This window comes from Crinia signifera, chromosome 2 (genome assembly GCF_055691185.1).
Source record: "Crinia signifera chromosome 2, ASM5569118v1, whole genome shotgun sequence".
NCBI classification, from domain to species: domain Eukaryota; kingdom Metazoa; phylum Chordata; class Amphibia; order Anura; family Myobatrachidae; genus Crinia; species Crinia signifera.
In genome coordinates, this window is record NC_139218.1 from 171,214,149 (window position 1) to 171,238,079 (window position 23,931).

The following is a 23,931-nucleotide window of genomic DNA, read 5'->3' on the forward strand; positions in this document are numbered from 1 at the left end:
GTCACTGTGCTGCTGCTGGAAAAGACTTAACCTCACTGACTACTAGCTGCTGCTGTACACTGCCTGGAGGACGGAAGTGGAAGCCACACGTGTTGCTGCTAGGGCCGGCTTCACTGTACTGTGTGCCATACGCGGAGATCGGGGAGGTCTCCTCTCCTAGCTGATGCAGGTACCATTGCCGGCCGCGATGTGTATGTCGCGGCTTCATCGTGTCAGTGGCGTCATCGCGCATGCGCAGTATACTGTACTTATAGGGGACGCGAAGCAGCAGCTGCGGGAGAAAGAGGCCCCTCCGTGAGATGTCCCAGAATTCCGGGAGTCTCACGGAAATTCTGGGAGAGTCGGCAACCCTGAGTTAAATCTTATAACTTGTGACAACTTGTAACTTCATTTGGTTATTGCCAAATCTGCCATGCATGATTAATTGCTGTATTCTTTGACTGAGAACCAGTTTGTACTCCCATTGACAAAGGTACTAAAATTACAAAAGCCATGAAAATTTTTACTTTTTAGAGTACTGTTTTGCATGTATTGGAACTCACCACTACATCACTTGTCATAAAAAAAATTCCATTAATAATGGAGATACACTGGACTGCGATTAAGAGACTCTTGAAAGTAAATATATTTCTGAGATGGTGACTGGGGCTCAGATGAGAATGACAGTAATTTTTATATGGGATGTCAATTTGTGCTAGCAGGTGCATCAGAAAACTTATCATTAAAACAGTCCTATTTTCATCCTAAAACTGCACTGTTTCTAGCAAAAACACACAGGATTCACTGAACCCCAAGTCAGAGAAACATTGTAAAAAAGAACAGAGTTGTTGTTTTTTTTTTTATTGCTCTGATGTTTCTTCATTCTCTGATGTTTCTTCAGCTAATTGTGGCAGCGTGCAAATAATACTCCCCAGTTGAAAGGTAGTTGAAAGGTAGACTCAAACATGATTCAAAGAACTTGCAAGAAAAGGGCAACAACTATGTTAATATTGAATGTCTGTAAACCATTTTGCACCCTATTGAGTTATTTTCCTTTAATTCCAGATATTGCAAATCAGGTGCTGCTTGCTCTGTTCACAATGGAGATGATTTTGAAGATATATGCACTTGGTTTTCAATCATATTTCATGTCACTTTTCAACCGCTTTGACTGCTTTGTGGTCTGCACTGGACTTCTTGAAGTGATGCTGGTGTCCAGCAACATCATGTCTCCACTTGGAATATCTGTTCTACGGTGTATCCGACTACTTCGAATATTCAAAATTACACGGTAAGACTATGCAAAGGTAGAAATAAAGTAGCTGCATACAGTATATAGTTACATAGCACAAATAAAGCAAATAAAAAAGCTGAGTGTATTATAAACAGTTTACGGAGAACAGAGAATGGGTGTAAATTGTGCATTTTCAAATTAGATATCACTATTAAGTGGTGTACCACAGTGTTCGGTGCTAAACCTCTTCTATTTAACATATGTATTAATTATATAATCTAATAGTAAGCAGTGTCCATTTTTATAGATGATACTAACTGTGTACACAAATGTAATGCTACAGATGCATCTGGCCTCATTCATGCAGGGGCTGGCAAAACTTTTGCCAGCCCCCAGCTCCCACCAGGGGGCGTGCGCGCACGAGGCGCTCGCGTGCCCCGTGGCAGCGGAGCTCTTCCCATGTCCCCGCCGCCGCCGAAGGTCCCCCTCGCTGCCCGACCCCCTCCCAAACCCTGGCCGGCTCCCTGAAGCGGAGACGGGCAGGGACCCACTGCGCTGCCATCGAGAGACTGGGACACGCATGCATGTGAGACGCACGCGCGTCCTAGTCAGATGGAGCACCTCTCCACCGGCGATCTCCAGCGGGGACATTCTGCATCCCCGGTGCTGAAAGAGAGGCGCTCCATCTGTATGTATGCATCTTGGGAGACCTAACCAGTGTACTACCTACAAATTTCGGTTCAGTACTTAGGGTGAGATTTAATAGGATGAGAGATTCAGAAAGTGAGAGATTTGGTGAGAAATCTCCAGTTTTTTTAAAGTGGCAATCATTTACACTGCAAAATCAAAGTGTAAATTATTGCCGCTTTAAGAAAACTGGAGATTTCTCACTGGGGGGAGATTCTCTAAGAATCTCCGCCCCCCCTTCGCCTCCCATCGCATTTATAATTATCGCATATGTTGTAACATAGGAAGGGGATGCCCAGCACTCCGTTTGTCCAGGAGTAATTAGCTTGCTGTGTGTGCCTTCATGTGGCCACTGCGGGTCCAGAGTATGTGGGGATGAAGCACGGCACTGCACAGACTCTTAGAAAAGTAAAAATCCTTGCAGAACAAATAACAAACATAGTGCATACATATATATAGACATGGACATAATTAAAAAAGTAGCGCCTCACCTGTCCGGCGTCACCGCCCGCTCCGGGTACTCACTCATTACTTCCGCCCGGCGTGTGTAATCCACAAGGGACGGTGGCGCCGCACAGTGACGTCACCACACTGACCCAGCTCCGTTGCCTGGAGACATATATACAATCTAGAAATCAAAACAAAAATGCCGCCATTAGTGATCACGGAGCCTAGGGTCAAATAAAAAACATATAGCGTGAACATATAATAAAAACTGGCTGTTACTCTGCGCAATTACATCCGCTCATTTACTGAGGAGATGTTGCGGGGTAGTAAGGAAAAAAAATCCTTGCTGTACACAATCAAAACTACTATTGTAACCGAAGAAAAAATACATATAAAGGCTCACTGAGCGGGTTGTTTTTAACCCTATCGTGGCCTACTTAGCTAGGAATAAAACAGGAATCAATCATGTTACGCATTTCTAGAGAAAACACTGAAGTCCTAATGCCTCATTAAGGGCCTTATTTTGGTTCATTCTTTCTGACAAAATCCTTCTTAGATGGGCAAAACCATGTGCACTGCGGGTGGGGCAGATGTAACTTGTGCAGAGAGAATTAGATTTGGGTGGGGTTTTACTTCAAAGTGAGATCTATATTGCAGAGTAAAAATAAAGCAGTCAGTATTTACCCTGCACAGAAACAAAATAACTCACCCAAATCTAATTTTATCTGCACCTGTTACATCTGCCCCCCCTGCAGTGCACATGGTTTTGTCCATCTAAGAAGGATTTTGTCAGAAAGAATGAACCAAAATAAGGCCCTAAGTCCCCTGGGAGATAGTCCAGGGCAAAAATCCATTTACTCTCCCTCCGCAGAAGGGTAACCCTTCTGCGGAGGGAGAGTAAATGGATTTTTGTAAGGATACTAGCATGTATAAAATGGGGCATGGAAGCTAGGGATGACAATGTCAATTGTGCCACTCTGCAAGGCACTAGTTAGTCCTCATCTGGAATTCGGAGTGCTCTTCTGGGTGCCACACTCAGGGGCGGATCCAGGAGAAAATGACAGGACACACACACCATGATAGGAGATTGTTTGGGAGGGAGGGAGGGAGGGGGTGTTAGTGGTGCCAGTGTACATGCTAAGAGAGCGTTGAAGAGAGGAGAGCAGAGAGAGGGCGGGAATGGGATTAAAAATAGCCTCTGGTGTTTAAAGTACACAGGCCCAGCTTGGCGACCAAAAGTGAAGGAAGTAGTTGTGCGGGCGCCGATGGCGCACTCTGGAAAAGGGGGTGTGGCCACCCAAAAGGGGCATTGTCCTTGAGTGTAGTGTACCACACCATATACAACTTCTACACATTATGCAACAAAATACTAGATCCCAATATACTTGCCCCTTACACATGATGCCAAATGGAGCCAATATTCACATAATGCCACATGGATTAAGCGAAATTTCACATAATGCCACATGGATTGTGCCAAAATTCACATAATGCCACACGCGTTGAGCCAGAATTAACATACAGATGGAGCACGCTCCATCTTTTCAGGGGCTGGAAATTCTATTGCCAGCCCCCACCAGCCATCGCCAGGAGCCACGCATGCACGTGACGCTCGCGCGCCCCGTGACGACGGAGCTCCCCGCAGCTGTCCGACACCTTCCCCGCCACACAGATTAAGCCAAAATTCACACTATGCTTCATAAACAGGGACATTGGCGCGCATTCAAAATTTACACCATAATGCCCATTACATGTTAAGCCACACATCATAATGTCCATGATGTACAGTATTATGCCAAACACCATAATGCCTATTAAAATTGATGCTACATAAGTGCTGCTTACCTACATGCTCATTGCCAAGGGTTCCATGCTCAATTGCCAGGGGTTCCATGCTCGTTGCCATGTGAGATTACATACTCATTGCTAAGGGGGAATTTATGCTCGCGGCAACTGGGTGAAACCCATTGACAGCCGGGCAGAGAGTGGGGGGGTCTGTCCGGCTGTATTCCGAGCACTGCAGGTCCCAGCTATTTGAAATAATACCCCTTTCACACCAAAAAATGCAGGGATTTACCCGCGAATATGGTCCCAGGATCATGCAGGGACATTTACGAGCTGGCCCCTTTTACACCAGCCTAGTTCCTGCATTTTCTGGTGTGAGGGGGAGAGAAAACCACCCCCTTTAACCGGCTATCTTGTTAACCGGCTATATGCTATATCTTCAGAAAAAAACTGACCCACCAGTATCATTTTAAAGAACCTTTGAGTGGGCTTCGAATGATTTTGGTCCCATAAAACTGGGCCATTTGGTTCCAGAGTAATCTGCCCTCAAAGAACAAGTACAGCCATGAAATTACATTTCAGGAAAAAAAATTTGGTTTACCCGCAATATCTCCAGAACCAATTGACCCATATGGACCAGCCTGACAGATTGAAGGCCCAGTGATTTCGGTTTGACTGAGATCAACCTCGAGCTTCTGTGATTCCGGCAGGGGGGGGGGGGGGGGGGCTGGCAGCTGTCAGTACCGGTGGGGGTTGTAATTAGCTGGTCCCATGTTATCCAGGCGATATCTCCAGGGGGCTAACGACACGGAGCTGGGCTCATTAGAAAGGCCCAGTCCTTAGCTAAAAAAATGAGGTATGTGTGAAATGACAGGGGGGCACGTGCGCGGGCGCCCCCCCCCCCCCCCCCCTGAATTCACCCATGGCCACACTACAAAAAGGACATTGTAGAACTAGAAAAAGTTCAGCAAACGGCATCCAAGCTAATTAAAGGGATGAAGTCCATGAGCTATGAGGACAGATTAGCCAAATTGGGAATGTTTATGCTTGAGAAAAGAAGTTTAAGAGGAAGATGTTTAACATGTATAAATATATCAAGGGGCAATATAAGGAACTCTCATGCAATCTCTTTACAATGAGTTCTGTGACTAGGCCACTGGGCATATTCTTAGACTAGAAGAGAGGAGATTTCAGACTTACAAAGGAATGGTTTCTCTACTGTTAGGGCAGTAAGTATGGAACTCTCTACCAGAGAAGGTGGTGTTGGCAGACACAATAAACACATTTAAGCTAAGGTTCGACGAGTATTTATTGGACAAAAACATTCAGATTCATGTCATCACAATATGTTTTTGTAGAGGGATTAGGGGGCACATTAATGTAAGCAGAATCAATAAACAGTTATCCTAAAGTAGAACAAAAATAAAAAAGGGTGATCCTACCCTATTAAATCCTAATGCCCTATGGACCTTATTCAGGTTCATTCGCATGGACGCAAGCGTTTTGTCTTTGCACAGGCACATTTATGTGCTTGTGCATGCGCTGAGTGCGTGCCTGCACGGTGAACAAACTGTTCCCTTGGTGCACACACCCATTCTTGCGAGTGGAGGGTGGGGGAGGCAATTAGCATATGAGGACACCCAGCGTTTCATGGATGCTCCCATGAGAACGCCGGGCGTTTTCATGCTAATGGACCGATAGTGCGGGGGCTAGGCAGCTGACATCACCTGGGTGGCCTGGAAAATTTCTCGAAGTGGCTTCATGTGGGTTGCCCCAAATCAACAATAAGCGGAACAGTAGGTGGGGTAATTAGAGTACATAACTATACATAGAGACATCGGAGACAGGCAAGGCTAAAGCTTGTCTGGCAGGTGAAGAACACCAGCAAGGGGGGAGCAGGGTCCCCTCCTGCGATATAGTAGAAATAGACTGTGCTACACAGTCTATTTCTAATTGTGATACCAACCGCACATGGCCATGCATGGGTATCCAAAGCCATGTGTGATTTTGGCGAACTTTTCATACGAATTTCACTATATGTATGCAAAAATGTACAATATGGGGAAAGGGTGTTGCTACATATTAGTAGCAATTCACCTTACACCACACACTGGTAGAGCCTCTTAGGTACACTGCACCAGGATTACCCACACTGTAATGCCTATTACACATTGTCACAAACGGCAATGCCCATTACATATTGAAGGTGATTCTAATTGATTTGTTCCCCTGTGCGTTTGCAGGGGAGAGATTTTTAGAGACTGCGCACACGCATAAGCATTTATGCCCTTGTGCAGCCTCTTTGTGCGAGCGGGCAAGGCAAATGTATTATTCGACAGCTGCTCCCACACAGCAGTGCGGTTGGGGGGCATAGGGTGGCGGGCCGTTGTTGCTCCCATGGGAGCACCCAGCATTTCATGAGAGTTCCCGGCGCGGGGGCAGGCAGCTGACCACCCACTTCCCGCAGATCTAAGACATCAGAGAGGTGTCTTAGGTCTGCGAGCGCTTACAAAATCATTTGATGGTCAGCGACTAACAAATAATTCTGCCCCGACACATAAGGTTGCGCATGGATGTTTATGCTAAACATAAATTTGCATGCGTGCAGAGATATCGGCTTGCGAGGGGGGGTCGACCGTTCATGCAGATGACGTTTAAATGACTTGCAAAGTGATGAAATATGCAGCTTTGCAAATCAACCAGAATCACCCACATTATGCCATACTAGTGTGCAGGGTGCTGTTTACCAAGCAAGGCACATTTTTCAATTGGTAGTGTACATATTACATTAGAAATTTATATTACAAACAAAAAATCATATATAAAAAATTGCACACTGGACCAGCATTACACAATTTGACACACTGTTATGCCTATTGCACCATAATGCCCCTTACATATTATGACACACACTAATGTTTATTACACATTATGTCACACACCGTAATGCCCATTACATATTATGTCACATAAGTGCCGCTTACGTACATGCTCATTGCCACAGGGGGTGTCATGCTCATTTCCCACGAGGATATTACATGCTTATTGCCCAGGGTGGGAAAGGCAAAAACAGCCCTTCTGTCTCACCAGAGTCTAACTGTCTGTATGCAGAGGGGAGACTTAGCCAGCAGGAAGAGCTGACTGACAAACGCTGCTAGCAGAGAGCTCAGCAGCATGTCAGTTTGGTGGAGGGGTGGCACTTGAAAGAGCTGACAACCACTCTATGCATAGATCTCAGCACCATTTCAGTGGCAGCAGGGGGCACCTGAAAGAGCTGACAACCGCTGTAAGCATAGAGCTCAGCACCATTTCACTGGCAGCAGGGGGCACCTGGAAAACCTGACAGCCGCTGTGTGCATATAGCTTAGCGGCAGAGGAAGGCACCTGAAAGAGCTGACAGCCGATGTAAACAGTGTGTCAGCACATTCACAAAGAGTGAAGACAAGATATTACAAATGATATAACACACCGTATTACCTATTACTTATTACGCCATATAACTGCCACTTACCTATATACACATTGCCAGGAGTTATATGCTCATTGCCAGGAATTACTGTATATGCTTTTTTGCACACTGGTTTCTTGCTTAATGCCAGGGGTTACATCTCTTTGCCTGTGGGTTACATGCTCCATGCCAGGAGTTTCATTCTTGTTGCCACGGGGAACTACAGATGGAGCAGCCCCCTGCAATAGAATTGCCATCTGCCAGCCACCGCCATCCACCAGAAGGAGTGCACAGGCACGAGATGCTCGTGTGACTCTTTCCCACGAAGCCCTCTGACTCCCTCCTCCACCCTTTGCAGCTCCTCCCAATCCCTGCCCGTCTCCCTGAAGGGTGTGTGAGTGAGACATTCATGCGTCCCCATCAAATGGAGTGCCTCTCTGCCAGCCTGCGCCAGATAAGGGAATCTGGCGATTCCCTGTGCTGGCTGAGAGGCACTCCATCTGTACATGCTCATTGTCAGGGGAGTTTACATGGTCACTTTCCAGTGGGGACTACATGGAGGATTACATGCTCATTGCTATTACATGTTTATTGCCAGGGGAAGTTACATGCTTGTTGTCAAGGAGAGTTACGTGCTCGTTGCTCAGTGGGAGCTTCTTTCTCATTACCTATAGGGAATTACTGCTCATTGCCATGGGGTAGTTACTTACTTGTTGCCAGGGAGTGCTCAATGCACGCAAGAACTCCCGAAAACAGCACTTACGGGTAGTGCTGTGTGCTCTGCGCTCTCCTCTAGCATTTGTCTCCAACTAGGTGGTGGCCATCTTTGGAGGGGTGCAAGGTCTCTGTCTGTATGCATTGTGTGGACACAGACGCTGAGCCTCTGATAGATGCTGTCTGTTTGTCCACTGCCTGTTTGTTCCGGCTTTTTTTTTGAGTGAAGAAACAAGATGGAGTTTAATAAAATATCAGGCCGTTTATGCCCCACATGCTGGTGCTGTACCTGTCATTCACCCAAGTACCAGCATGTGGGGCAGGCTTGCTGGAACCTGTAGTCCTGCTGTTAAGAACAATATTATATTTTTAAAACAGCTATCAAATTTGTACCCACCGCCCAGGGGTGCGGGGGATAGCCCGAGGCTTAATCCCAGGCCTGGGGTGCCCTGGAGAGAGGGGGGGGCTTTTATTTGGGGGTCCAGGTCTGGGCTGACTAGTTAAGGTGGGTAATGTTTTGCCAGGCATGTCCCCTGGCTATGGCATTACACCCCCTGCTAGTGGAGCCTGGGCTGGTCACTAAAATATTGGGAACCAGGGCTTGTTCCAAATGCCCAGTTTTGATCCCTAAAATACAGTGGACCCCACAGTTGATACAGTTAATACCATGAATAAAGGTAGGTTAGAGGTTCTGGCAAATATACTGTATACAGAGTTGGAGACTGCACCCTGCCACCCACTACAATGAAAATTATGTATTTACTCATTAAAAGGCCATCAGAATGATGGTTTTGTCCCTATCTTTTAATACCTCCAATCGTTCAGTCTTCACAGCTCCCTCTCTCCATATCCAGCAAGTTTGAAACAGATAATTTTTCTTTCACTTTCTATTATGGAATAATTTTGTTCACCTCAGAGGTCAGTATTTAGCCTTTAGGTCGACGGTGTCATTAGGTCAACACAATAATTAGGTCTACAATGGGAAGGTTGAAATGTGCTCTTCACTTCTTGTGTCCCGAATGTCATGTCGCCATTTTGTGTGTGTTGACCTTAGGCTTGTCGACCCTAGTGGTCGACCTAATGCATGTTGACCTTTCTGTGATTGACCCCATGATCCACAACCGCTGGCACTGTGGGGATGCATGGTCTCTGCAGATTCCAATGGTTTAAGCCTTTAGTATGGAATCTGCTTATAATGTCCTACTCAAGCCCGGTGACAGGGGGGTCTATGGGGAAAACTGTTATGGTCTTCATGATTCTGAGGGGCCGCAGAGGCAGACATCGGTGTAGGGAGGATGGCTCTGGTGGAGTGCGAGCTCCAGGCGCTGTAAATTTGAAAAGGTGTCCAGCTGCTGCTGGAAGGAGTCTATTACCCACTGCTAGGGCTGGCTGGACAGTAAAGCTCCATCTCCACAGTCCCCACTAGCTCTCGTCTTATTCCAGGCCAGACAAAGTGAGTAGGGGTCCCCCATATTTTAGAAATTAGCACTGGGCTCTTGAGCTGACCTTGGTTCCAATATATGGGTGACAAAATGAGTAGAGGTTCCCCATATTTAAAGAACCAGCACCAAGCTCCACTAGCAGGGGGTGTAATGCCATAGCCAGGGGACATGCTTGAAGCGGTCCTGTGGCCAAAACATTACCCACCCTACCTAGACAGCCCAGGCTGGAAGTTTTTGGGGAGGTGGGGACCACCAAATAAAAGGGTCCCCCTCTCCAGGGCACCCCAGGCTTAGGCTGAAGCCTGGGGCTTTCCCCCACTGGGTGCGGGGTTGATAGCAGGTTCAAAAAAAGTAAATTTGTCCATTACAGTGGGACTACAGGTACCAGCAAGCCTGCCTCACATGCTGGTACTTGGGAAAACCACAGGTACCAGCATGTGGGGCATTAAAGGCCCATGGGTACTTATAGTAAAACAAATATTAAAATAAAAACATTTATTAAACTGCATGTTCTTTTGTTCACCCAGGGGGGGGGTGCTCCTCCCGGGGCTTCAGCCTCTTCATTTGTGTTCTTCATCTGGAGGTGGCGACCTTTTAAGCTCTTTTGCATGGCCACTGCCTGTTATGGATCTGGGTGTTACCCACCGTTGGAGTCCTGAGACAGGGTCGTGAGGGTGTTGGTGTGGAGCTGCAGGAGGCAGGGAGCTGGAGATCAGGCGTAAGCCCGCAGCTGGGACCGCTGTTTAGGACGGCCACAGCGAAACCTACACTGACTCTGTTGAGTCCCCCGGGCAGATGGAATACCCCTGCAGAGTGCTAGGCTTCGCCTGTAGCCGCCGCGTTCGAAAGAGCCAGTTACGCCAGCTCTAACCCCGATGCAGCCAGGTTTTATGATGTGACAAAGGGTAAGCGGTCGCCAGGGGGTATCACAAGAGGACCGTCTAACTACAGGGCCTACCTGGAAGGGAACCCCTGACTAGCGGCACCAGGCCAAGAACAGGGAGAGGCTACCCAGTAGCAAACACAAATGTGAGAACAAGGGAATCTCTGATATGAGACAGAGAAGGACTACTGATTCCCCAAAACCGAGTGCAGTGGGAAAAGGGGAGAACCCCTGCCTGGCAGAAGCTATGGCAACAGACAAAATAAGACAAAGGAAAAGATATGGTGACAATGTAACAACCAATCAAGATACCCACGGCGGGGTACAGCCACGGCGGGCCTGGATGGTATCAAGGTACCCACGGCGGGGTACAGCCACGGCGGGCCTGGAAGGTATGGATAAGTGACACCAAGCTCCAAAGGAGCACTTACGTGACCCAAAGGAACAAAGGAGGGTGACGTGGACAGACATACTCCAGCCGACAGAGTGGCAGGGAGGCCGGATATCAGAACTCCAGGGATGGGAGCAAGAGAATCCAGGGACCGGGTGAAGAGGCTAAATGCAGGGCTGCAAGAAGCTGGGCTGCAGAGGATATATCCTGGGATACAGACAGGAGACCGGAACAAGGGACCAGACAGAAGTTCCCTGCACATGCAGCAGGAACTTAAACAGGAAGCTATCACTGGCCCAGATCCCCAGGAGAGCATGGTTTATAAAGGCCTCAGGTGCTTGAAACACCTGGTGGATCTCCAGGCAGCTCCTGATTAACGAGCTAATACCTCACAGCATGTGAATAATTGCTCACAGAACCCAGGGCTGTAATGGCAACAGACCTACCACTGGAGGCCACCAGTGAGTCAAAATGCCAAACAGAAACAAAACAGACTGAGCCATTAAACCTGGCTCCTGACAGTACCCCCCCCCCCTTGAGGAGGGGTCAACAGACCCCAAAATCCAGACCTCCAAAAAATGATGAGCATCTGGACCCTGGAAAGAAGGGGCAAAAGCAAAACTAAAACAGACACAAGCTGTAACCACAGCTTTGACAGTGCCCTCCTGAGGGTGACCACAGGGCACAACAGGAAGGAAAAAAAATGATGATCCAGGAGAAAGATTAATGTTTCTTTCTTCTCTTTTTCCTAGACTTCGAAGGACAAACAGTTTCAGGCCCCACACATTATCAGATCTGGTGGTACCCTCTCCCAAGATACAGCTATGGGTTACCAAATCAGAATCAAGGTTGGAACCCCGCACCAAGGGAATTATGAACGTTTCTTTCACAGACGGGATGGGGAAAGAGGAAGAATGAATGCCTTGGCCGTAGATGGAATTTTTATGGAATCCTTTAATCTCAGACTTTTGACTGGACAACTCAGCCGGCACTCTTTTGTCCTCCATCATTATGGCAGGAGCAACTGCTAGACTCTTGCATGTGGGCCTACAAGGTGAGGCGAAAGAGCAATGGATAAACCGTGGATTTCCCAATGCCAGGTCTTCACACTTCTGGCCTATGTCGGACACCACGTCTCCAGGAGCTGGTAGAACCCCAACCTTGTTTTTGGGACTGAACTTTTTAATAACGGCTTCACAAAAAGAGGAGAGATCCTGAAGGCAAGGGTCACAACCACTGATCAGCTTGTAAGCCCATGTCTGAGGTCTACCCCTAAAGGCAGAAATGTGAGGGCTACCATGTTAGCCCAAGTGACCCCTGAAGATGGTCCTGATTCAAACATGGAAGCATAGTGTCTAACCAGGGCAACAAAATGTACAAGATCTCCATCAAACACGATGGACGTAGGGACATCCACCTCTGGGACCTCAGAACTGGAATTCTCTATGGGAACAACAACCTTGGGGGCTAAGATTTCTGAAGCCTCCCGAGAGGCTGGCAAAACAGAAACGCTTACCGGGTTTGCAGCCATCAAGACCCTTGCTGAGGCTGCGGTCTTTGGGACCTCAGACAAGGATATGGCCACCCCTTCCGGGGACACAGCTTCTATGATACCACTTGAGGCTAGATAGACTGAGCCTCCCTCAGGGACCGGACTGGCAGAGTCCCCCTCAGGGACCGGACTGGCAGAGTCCCCCTCAGGGACCGGACTGGCAGAGTCCCCCTCAGGGACCTGACTGGCAGAGTCCCCCTCAGGGACCGGACTGGCAGAGTCCCCTTCTGGGGCGAAACAGACTTGCCCCCCTTCTGGGGTGAAACAGACTTGCCCCCCTTCTGGGGCGAAACAGACTTGCCCCCCTTCTGGGGCGAAACAGACTTGCCCCCCTTCTGGGGCGAAACAGACTTGCCCGCCTTCTGGGGCGAAACAAACTTGCCCCCCTTCTGGGGCGAAACAAACTGGCCCCCCTTCTGGGGCTACGGCCTTTGGGCCCCCACCCGGGGCTACGGCCTTTGGGCCCCCACCCGGGGCTACGGCCTTTGGGCCCCCACCCGGGGCTACGGCCTTTGGGCCCCCACCCGGGGCTACGGCCTTTGGGCTGAACACTTTCCGCACGGTTTTTAGAAAACCCGGAAGATCCCTTAGGATGGGATCGTCAGCCTCTATGAGAGGTTTAACCCACTCCAAAGCTCTTCCTCTAAAGCATGATGAGAGATAACGGACAGCAGAAGTAGGAGTTATCTTCATATTATGTGAGAAGTCCATTTTTGACTGAGCAATTGGTCGGAGCTGGGCCAAATCTCCATCGAAGTATGGAGTGTTAGGAGTATCATCAGACACGCCCGGCGGGCCTTGGGCATCAAATGGGCTCGACTGACCTCGAGCACCACAAACGTTCAATGAGCCCCAAGCGCCCTTGCCACTAGATGAGCCTACGGCATCGGACTCGCCTATGGAGACCGGGACTTTGAGTACCACTCCTGGATCCACAACCTCAGAGGCAACTCAGAGAACCCCAAGATCGGGGAAGATGTCACTAGAAATCCCAGCTGAGACTGATGTCAGGGATTCTTTCTTCTGAGTTATGCCTCCCAAGGCCTCATCAGGAGCAATGACCTCCACAACTCCATGTGGGCTTAAGTTCCCCAAGACCCTCTTAGGGAAGACGGCTTCAAGGACCCCCTCTGGGATTATGCCACTTGAAGCCCCTTTTGAGGGAAAAACCTGAGACTCCTCTACGGGGCTTAACAATTCCAATGTTGAAAGAACGTTGATCCCCCTGACTGGAAGATTAGCATCCAACGTCTTTCTGTCTGGAATCTTTGTGGATGAATTCCACATTCCCATCTGATTCCGTACCTCAACATGGGGCGCTCTAGTCTTAGGACCCCAGTTATAAGTCGGAGCGTTACGTATGTGGGGTGTGTGGTCAGGCTCCTCCTGCTTAGAGGAGACAGGCATAGATGTAATCTCCTGATACCACTTGGATTGAGGAAAATCCTTCCCAGTACCACCACCAGGTCTGCGCAATTCGCAATACTGGAGAAAGGTGCCTGATTCCCCACAATACAGACATAGGTTAAAGTCTTTACGCCATCGCCGACAAATCTATAGGTCCCGAATGTGAATTGAAATGTTTTCCTGGAATCTGGCGCCATACTGATTGAGAGGGCACATACTGTAGAATTGGTCCGGACAACCAATCAAAATGATGCAGGCCTCTCCCAGTGATCTTTAAATTCCTGAATTATTTAGACAAAGCTATGGTCTTGGACTCTTATAGCAAGAAGGGAGATCTACATTACCAAGGAGACAAATTGCTCCTATTCCAAGACTTTTCATTCCAGGTAGCGAAGGATGTTCCTTAATTTGTAAATCCTTTTTTGAAGCAGGCATCAAATTCTCCCTCCTGTATCCGGCAAAACTCCGGATATCACACAATGGCAAAACATATTTATTTGAAACAGCTACCTCAGCCCAAACATGTGTGCACTCCATCCTTAAAAACTCTGTGTCACTTCCGGTGGGCGGGGCATCAAGTATGGCCGCATTTTAACAGGGTTCCGGAAGCGACTGGCTAAGTTTGGCCACTTTTACAGTTGGCATAAATGACCGCTTGGCGCGAAAACCGGCGTGGGACTGAGACCCCCTTACAACACGCCACTGCACCTGCTTTGGACCCCCCTCTTCCCCCTGAGAATGTCCACATTCCATCGGGATTTGCCTCCCTTGGTCAGGTAAATTCCTGGCTGGTGGCCAGGCGGAGAACATTCATTGGTCGTGACTCGAGTGGTTTTGGCTGGCGCCGTGACCCCGCACTTGGTCCTGCATATCCTCCTGTCATCCATACTGCCCATTGAGCCTTTGTTGGCTCCCGTGGGCTTGTCGGGCCGGGGAGAATAACTACATCATAGCCGGGTCTGCAGCGGCTCTCCCCCTGTGCCTGCTGATACTGCCCGCGGGTGGGGAGGCCCCGGGAGGTGGCTCTGGGTGGCGCTGTTGCTGGGGTTGTGCCTGTATGACTCCCGTGCTGCTGTACGTCGCCGGAGGATAGTCGGCGGGGAGCTGCTCCCTTGGGATCCCTGCTGCGGCGGAGCGCTCTGACTGCCTGACGGATCTGAAAGGGATCGCACCTGTGGAAGACCAGCGGCACCCTGAAGGAGAAAGTTGGAGCACGCTGCCAGTGGGCACGCAGACCACACACATACACACCGCCCGGGGACCCATCGAACATCGGAGGTGGAGTGGAGCTCTCTGCCTAGGAGCGAGGAGACCCAATATTGCTGCTCCACTTCGGTGCGAAGAGGTGATTTGGGTGCGGCTTTGTGTGCCGAGACCTGCAGAGGCGCTTCCCTCAACAGTCCCTGCCTGACCAGACGGGGGACCACTGGAGTACGAATTACCGGCTGCTGTGGTCCGCAGATGAAGCCCGGAGGCATCTTCTTTTCTGCTTGAGAGCTCCTGGAGGGCCTTAATTGTGTCAAGACCTGCTGGGGCATGGAGTCCTGAGTCTATTTCACCCTTCTGGGGACTGCTACTACCTAGCCTCCACGTTGATCGCTGGTGGGAACGCGGTACAAGGGGGACTATGTAAAAACCGGACCCGGACTAAACTCCGGACCGCCGGACAGGACATCAAAATCTGCAGTCCGGAGCTTGTAGGGTGCGGTCCGGGGGGTGTCCTGTCCGGGGGGTGTCTTGTCCGGGGGATACCTGTGATAGCTATCACCAGGGACATGGGGGAGGGGATATTACAGCCTCCCCGTGTGGTCCGGACCGTCCGGTATTTGCTACATGCCCGGACCATACAGGGAGGCTTTATTCTACCCCTCCTCCTCTACTTGGTGACAGGTGTCACAGGCAGCCCCCCGGACAGGACACCCCCGAACAGGACACCCCCCAGACCGGAGGCTACAAGCTCCAAGATTCAGAGTTTGATGTCTGGTCCGGCTGTCAGGGGGTTTTGTCCTGGTCCGGTTTTCACCCATACCCGGTACAAGGACAGCCGGCGATTGGAAACCTGCCCTCATTAGCCATTTTGGTGTGCCCCCCCTGGCTCATTCAGAGACAGAACCCCCTGGCCACTGAGACACCCGATCCGGCACAAGAGAGAACACCACAGGAGTTGGTAAAGTGTGCAGCTAGCACAATCCACATTTCCCCAAACTATCTGTAGAGGTACACATCTCACTTAGCATCTCACTGTTTGATGTTTTTCTTATTCGTTTCTTGCACTTAGAGGGAGGAGGGAAAGCTGGAGTGGGCATTTCTGTGATACAAAAGGCCATACTGTAGGTCACTGTATCCTCCGCTGGCCCTATAGCCGCAGTTAATAATAGTAACTTTTCAGGACCCCCCTTTATCTATCATAATCGTGCAAGAATTAATGGACTGATAGGAGAATTCCTGAGGCACATAGAGGCAGTGTTGCCTAGAATACTATTCTCCTAAGCCCTGAGGTATTTGTACCCCCTCTCTCCTGAAGCCCCATATATTCTTACCCCAAAACTTTGTACTCTCAAATTTCACATTGTATTTTCTTGTTAAATGCACTCATTCATGTACCAAGGTAATTTCACACTACAGTTTTTACTGTTAAACGTGATTTGTTTAGGTTTTGCTGCCACCTACTGTCGTTTTTTAAATATTACACCTTATCAACTGCAGATTGCAGTTTCATTAGTGCATACTTCATCTGCGCTGGTTGGTTGGTAATTATATTGTTAAAATATTCAGAGCAAGTTGAGGACCATGCCGGGGCACTGTCCCTCTGTCTGGGGTGCAGCATCTCCGTGACACTTTTTGTTTCCTTGTACTCTCCCCTTTAATAGTGTAATATAGAAAGACACAGGAAAAAATAAACAAAAAACAAAAAACAAACTTCAGCTGATACTGTTTGGCCATATATCATTGTGCTAAGGGGAAAATTTTGCAGTGCTTAATAGTTAATCTTGCTGTGTTTAACACGCACACATGGGTGGGTGGGGGAAAAAAGGGAAAAGGGGAGATGCGAATTTATTGTGAGTAATACTGTCCATATAGTATATAACATGTAATCCTGAAACGTTGAGCTAGGGGCATTGCTCAGTAAAGACTACAGTAACCCTTTTCAGTACTTAACTATAAGTTTTTACAACAGACAAAATCTTGGTGATCACACACTAAACTACCCAACTTAGAGGTGGCCTGGTGACATTCGGGGTATGGACAGATATCTGGCTAAGGCCTCAACGTCCAATTCCTCTGATAACCCTTCTGTCAACACAATAGGGAAAAATAAAAACCCGTCTGGTAAATCCGTTCCTCACTCTCTTCAGGAGCCCACCGACAATCAGGTGTCGCCAACACCCACGACCCCAAATATGATCCCTATTTCCTCTCTACCCATACATGAAATGGCAGAAGCCATTTCCAAGGTGCTTATGCCACAATTTGACAAAAGGCTAGAAAGCACAGATGAAAATAGACGCAGCTCTGACCAGAATTGATGCACATGCTGCGCGTCTAACTACTTTAGAGACGAGAGTTAGTGACATTGAGGATAGGGTCCAATCCATACAGAGCGACACCACCTCTCACTCCCTACCATCCAATCCCTTTTGGAAAAGGTTGACGACCTAGAAAATCGTCACAGAAGGAACAACCTTAGATTTATAGGGATCCCTGAGGCCTTTAAGGGACAGCAACTCCTTGACTTCCTAGCCAAGGATCTGCCCTTGGCCTTGGACATTGCGGATGAACTTGGCACTCGCCAAATAGAAAGGGCCCATCGTTTAGGACCTGAACGGCAGGAAAATAATACTAGACCCCGTCCAGTCATCGCAAAATTCTTGGATTATAGGGCCAAAGAACAAATTTTAAATCTATACCGCAAGTCACCTTCAGTTGTGATTCAATCCAATAAAATTATGATCTTCCAAGATTTCTCGGTACTAGTCGCTAAGAAACGCAAAGCCTTTTCCGAGGTCTGTAATTACCTCCACTCCCATAATCGCAGATTTGCTCTCCTTTACCCAGGAAAACTCAGGGTGTTCGAGGACGGGCGCCCAGTAATCTTTGACAACCCTGAACAGGCTAAACGCCATTTATTACCTGCCTTGTCGCCATCTCGTCCACCTCACTCCCCATAGGACAGAGAAGGAGAGGAAAGCAAACTTTTATTTAGAGGGACCACTTACCCTATAAACAATCAATCTTGTATCCCATTGTCAAGTGTAATATTGACAGACTCAGTCCATTACGTGACCAAACTATTATACTTTGACAGATCTTGAAGTTCCCTCAATAAGTTAATATGGATTACTCAATTCCTTGTTTTCTATGCTCTTATAATTGATGCCCCTCATTAATATACACACTTTACTTAATGTTTGGGTTGTACTACTGGTTGTTCACCTGGACATGGGTCGCCTACTCTAGACGACACCTGTCCTTTTTTTTTTGGAAGTAAAATTGAAAACTGGTGTTTTATGAAGCAGATCATTGTATGTTCTCTTGCACTTTCATGTAGTGCATCTTCGGCTAATTTTTTTATTTATGTTACCTGTCTGGCGCTCGCCCCTGAGGGCACCTCCCACTCCCATCTTGACACCAGGGAAAGGCTCGCAAAACCCTTTATTTTGATAGATGTCACAAACAACTAACATCCCCACAGGCGATGTAGACTCCTCGTCCTCCCACAGCCCTATTCAGCTACGCCTTGCCTCTTGGAACGTTGGGGGTCTAAATTCACCCATCTAACGGAAAAAAAGTCCTAACTCATCTTAAAACTCTTCGGCCTGACATTATGTTTTTGCAGGAGACTTACTCACTGACGCACATGGCTACTATTCATGCGCCATGGATAGACACATGTATTACAGCAACATTCCACAATAGGTCCAGAGGTGTTGCCATCCTATTTCGATGCGGTTTACCATTCACCATCATAAACCAATTGAGGGCAGGGCCAATACCTTATACTTGATGTTGAAATCATGCAGTCCCGTTTTTACATTAGTAAATGTATATGCGCCTAATGCAGACTCCTTAATTTTTTTCAGTTACATTACTACAATATTACAACAGAGAGAGAATTACCCATTGATTCTGGGTGGTGACCTCAATACTGTGTTAGATCCTCAACTCGATAAGGCCCGGCCAGATTATCCCCTTCTTCATGGCGCTCATTACCTTCCTTAATTACCTCTTTACATTTATCGGATCCATGGCGCCTTCTTAATTCCACAGACCGCTCATACTCACATCTTTCTGCAGCACACGGCTCCTTATCGCGCATTGATTTATCTATTAATATCTGACACTCTGATATCATGTTTACACAATGCACGCTTGCATGACATTCTGATCTCCGACCATGCTCCTTTAACCCTAACTTTAACATTTCCTTCACACATATATCGGGATAACTTGTGGCGCTTCCCCACTCAGCTAGCATCTTCAGCAGACTTTGGATCATTCCTCAAATCCCAGTGGTCTAATTTTGAAGATGATAACTTGGAACATTGGGATGACCCTGGGCTTGTGTGAGAGACCTCTAAGGCTGTCATGCGAGGTCATATTATTAACTATATAAGTAAGAAAAAACAGGAAGCAGAAGCTACTTGTACATCATTACGTCATTCTGTCACTCAAACACTTGCCAATTATGCGTCCAACCCAACTCCGGAAAACCTAACTTTATATAAACAAGCACGTCATGTACTAGAAGATTTTCTTCTAACGAGGGCAAAGCATAGTTTAGAGATTTCTAAACATAAGTATTATCGGTGGGGTAATAAGGCAGGTCGGCTGTTGGCCACCATTGCCAAATCACGTAAGCACAAGAGCCACATTACAACAATTCTCAATCCAGACACGCAATCCTCCACTTCTGATCCACAAACCATTCTGGACTTATTCAACACTTACTACACTACACTTTACTCTCCCCAAGCCATAGACACCGATAAGCAGAGACTACTTGATGAGGCCCGATTGCCCAAACTCACCCAGGAACAACGAGATTTTTTAGACTCTGACATCACAATGCAAGAGTTGTCCGATACTATTAAGAATTTCCCTTCTCACAAATCTCCTGGCCCTGACAGGTTCTCGAGAGAATACTACAAAATGCTTCGAGGAGATTTTACCCCATTACTATTTGATTTATTTAGACATATACACTGTACTTCTCCATCCCTTCCATATTTTAACTCTTCTCATACAATTCTTCTGCCAGGAATAGATCCTCTCCTTATAGGCTCATACCGCCCCATTACTTTGTTAAACACAGATTTTAAAATCTTAGCAAAGATCATGGCTACTCGCCTTCAACAGGTTCTACCTGCACTCCTGACCGAACATCAATTGGGATTTGTGGCGGGAAGGCACTCGGTAAAGGGTATTCGCACGGCATTGGCTGCTATAATTGCGTCTTCCAAAAAACCCCATGCCCATAATATGTTATGTTATGTATCACATCAATTAGCGAAGAGCTTAGGGGATGGAAGCATATAACACTTTCCTATTTGGGCAGAGCTGCCCTTATTAAAATAATGACTTTTCCTCGTCTTCTATATACTTTACAGGCATTACCCATTCTTCATACCAAGAAAGATGTACAAAAAATAAATAAACTATTCCGTTCATTCCTCTGGAAAGATGGTAGAGCCCGTATAAGCCTTAGAAATCTATGTCAACTCAAATTCAATGGAGGTATAAATTTTCCTAATATTGTTGACTATAATCATGCTTCTCTAATGAGATTTTTATCTGATTGGTTACAGGATCAGGGAGTTTATGCTAATATACCCATGGAATCTCAATTTCTGCCCACAATGGCCCTCAAATCTTTTCTTCATATCCATGACCAAGAGGTCCCAGATGAGATACGGCACAATCCTTTGCTAATGACTACTAGACTACTCTGGCATACCCTACGTCATAAATATCGCCTTAACGCACATAAATCAACCTATCTCCCATTTATACAGAACCCGGAGTTCCAAGAGGGTTTGGCATCTTACCCCTTTAATGTGTGGAGGGTGGGAGGGATACATGACATTAGGCAACTAATCAACTTTGATGCAAGACGGCCCCTGACGTTCCTTGAGGCAACAGCTAAGTTTGAGACTATAGAGGCATACCCCCTGGCCTTTATCCAGGCACAGCATTAGATCTCCTCGGTAGTTAAAAACTTCTCGGAAAAAGATTGGGATAACACGTTAGATCACTGTCTTTCTAAACCAACCCCCTTACGTAAAGCCATGTCCACGTACCGCAGCTTTCTACATGAAAATATGGATCATGACCTTGTCAGCCAAGGAATGCGCCAGTGGCTGACTCAATTCCCCTCCCTCACCATACCCGACCTGTTAAAAGGCCTATTAAAGTCCCGTACGTAATGGCTAGTACATACAACAAACTTTTTCTGAATATATATCATAGGACTTATTTATCGATTCATAATGGGTTTCTCCGATCGCCACACGTGTCCTAGGTGCGACAGAGAAGAGTCGGACTTGTATCATTGCCTCTGGGAGTGTCCAATAGTCCAGGGTTTTTGGAGATTAGTTAAAAGACGCTGAGGCTCACTTGATTAGCTTTATACCATTAACCCCAGAATGGGCAATTTTGGGTATTCTCCCAAGAGGACAGAGGGTTGCTCCTGGTGGCAGAAAATTACTGTTAGCGTGTTGGAAGTGGCCCGGTCAGCCGGGACGCAGCATCAGGATGGATCATAGCAGTGCTACACAGACCTCCATCCCCCGGCGTTTGTCTGCAACACGCCGCAGTGAGGAACTAGCCGCCGGACATCCACCTATCTGCTCCATTTGCATTTGGACTTTTTCTTTTATCATTGTATTGTCTACTATTGGATCCTTGGATCGCTGTTAATAAATTCGTTGTACATGTCACCCGATGCGTGCATTTATCCATCGGCAAAGAAACCTTTGATGTGAACTCGGGACAGAAAGCTCATGTAGTTAACTCCATGCTGTTATTCCCCTCAATTTGAAAGTGTTTAAAGAAACTGCTACGGGCATACCTGATTGAAGTATATTGTAAGTTAACTTCCTTATGACAACAGGAGGGATTCGATACAAAGAATAAAGATCCCAGATTGAAGATAACATTTATTTGTTACTTATCACAGCGCTAGTCTTTTGTTAAATTATTTTGTTATTCTGTGTATCCATTTGGGGTTAGGGCGTTAACCCTTAACAAAAGACAAGCTGAAATCTTGTCCAGTGCTGGGTGCACACATAATTGAACACTTAGGGCCTTATTCTGATTGGATCGGTGAAACGTGCCTACAGTCCGAACAGCATGTCTCCGCATGGCCTGACACAGTATTAACAAACCAATATATGTAGTTACACAATAGCTGGGCCCACACAACTTTAACACCACTACTGTAGGATATGTCATTGGATGTGCTGTTATGTCAATTACTGAAGGGTGACACTGAAAAAATACACCAAGGGGACCATTGTTCCTGGAGGAGGACAGGTCACAGCTCAGGGTGGCACTGCAGTGCTTTGTTGGAACTAAAGATGATGTGGGCGTTGTGATTGTTTATGTATAGAAATGTGTATGTAAACATTAGGCACATTGTTTACATACGGCTGCCAGTCCCGTCCTGCTCACTGCTGGATGCTGGTCCTGTGCTTGGGGATGGGGGGACAGGAGCAATGTGGATGGGATGGGAGTTGGGGTTAAGTTGGTGGGGTGGAGTGGGGGGGATTGGTAAGGGTTGGGGGTGGGTGGTGGGGAGTAGTAGCGGTTTTGGAAATGGGGAAGGGTTGGTGAGTGGGTGGGGGTAGGGGAGTGGGTGGGTTGGCCAGCATAATCTGCCTGCTGCTGCTGGGCCTCCCTTGCTGCCTCCTCCTCTCAGGCCCGGATGCGTGCCCTGGCGCGGGCTTGAATATTCATGTGGATGGTGTTAATGGTGAAGAAGGCGGATCATGAAAAGGGAGAAAAAACAATACTGTCATTAGTCATTGTTATAAAAGTAATATTGATGTGTTTTGATTTACATTCAAATTTATAAATGTAAAAACCCTATGCAACACCCAAATGTATACATTAGACATATATTCCCATATATACACACCCATATATACCCATATATGGCCCATATACACACTACCCATATACACACTACCCACATACACCCACATATACCCATATATGACCCATACACACCAATATAGGCCCACATATATTCAATACACATATATACACCCAGATACTCATGCACATATCTGAAAACATTCCTTTAATGTTTGCTAACAAACGCATACATATTTGTGAAAAAAAAATACTTACATCGGCTAATGTATCGCCGAATACTTGATAGGAGCTCTGGCTGCCGGTGGCGCAAATCCGACCAGCGCCACTCCACTTGACCCAGGCTCCTATGGACGTGGGTCCGGGCGTAGATTCGGCGCTGGGCAGTGTTGACCGTGTGGCGCTTCTCCGCATTGGAGACATAGGGGCCCCTGGGCCCCAGGCGCTGGTCCATTACCTGGACCAGCGGCAGCAGTTCCCAGGTGGAAAACGGGGCAGCCCGTGTTGTAGACATATATTACAAGTGAGGCGCATACTATTTTACTTGTTTGCTGGACTGCTACCCACCCTACCTGGACTATTGGGAGACCGAGGATACCGGTGCCCGGAGTTTCCTGAATAGAACATCTAGAGCCAAGGACGGATGGGAGAAGTTTCATTGCAGCATCATTGCCTAAGGAAATTGTGATCATATGCTTTTTAATCTACCGATATTGTGAGTTCCCTGTTTATAATAAAATTCTTTGTTATACTTGGATACTACACTATGATCCGTTTTGTATTGATATACCCTTAAATTCAATCCTCCCATTAATGTGGGGAAAAGGGTATATCATTTGTGTTGTTCTGGGTGAACCGGCAAACATCTG

At 47.3% G+C, this 23,931-nt stretch overlaps 1 protein-coding gene across 1 annotated transcript in view; it reads left to right on the forward strand.

Moving 5' to 3' along the window:
• The window catches only part of CACNA1S (calcium voltage-gated channel subunit alpha1 S), a 761,524-nt gene that overhangs the window by 277,092 nt on the left and 460,501 nt on the right, over positions 1-23,931 (forward strand). Inside the window, exon 12 of the mRNA XM_083173194.1 lies at positions 1,045-1,270. Coding sequence (XP_083029320.1) covers positions 1,045-1,270 — 226 coding nt within the window. The remainder of the gene's footprint in view (positions 1-1,044; positions 1,271-23,931) is intronic.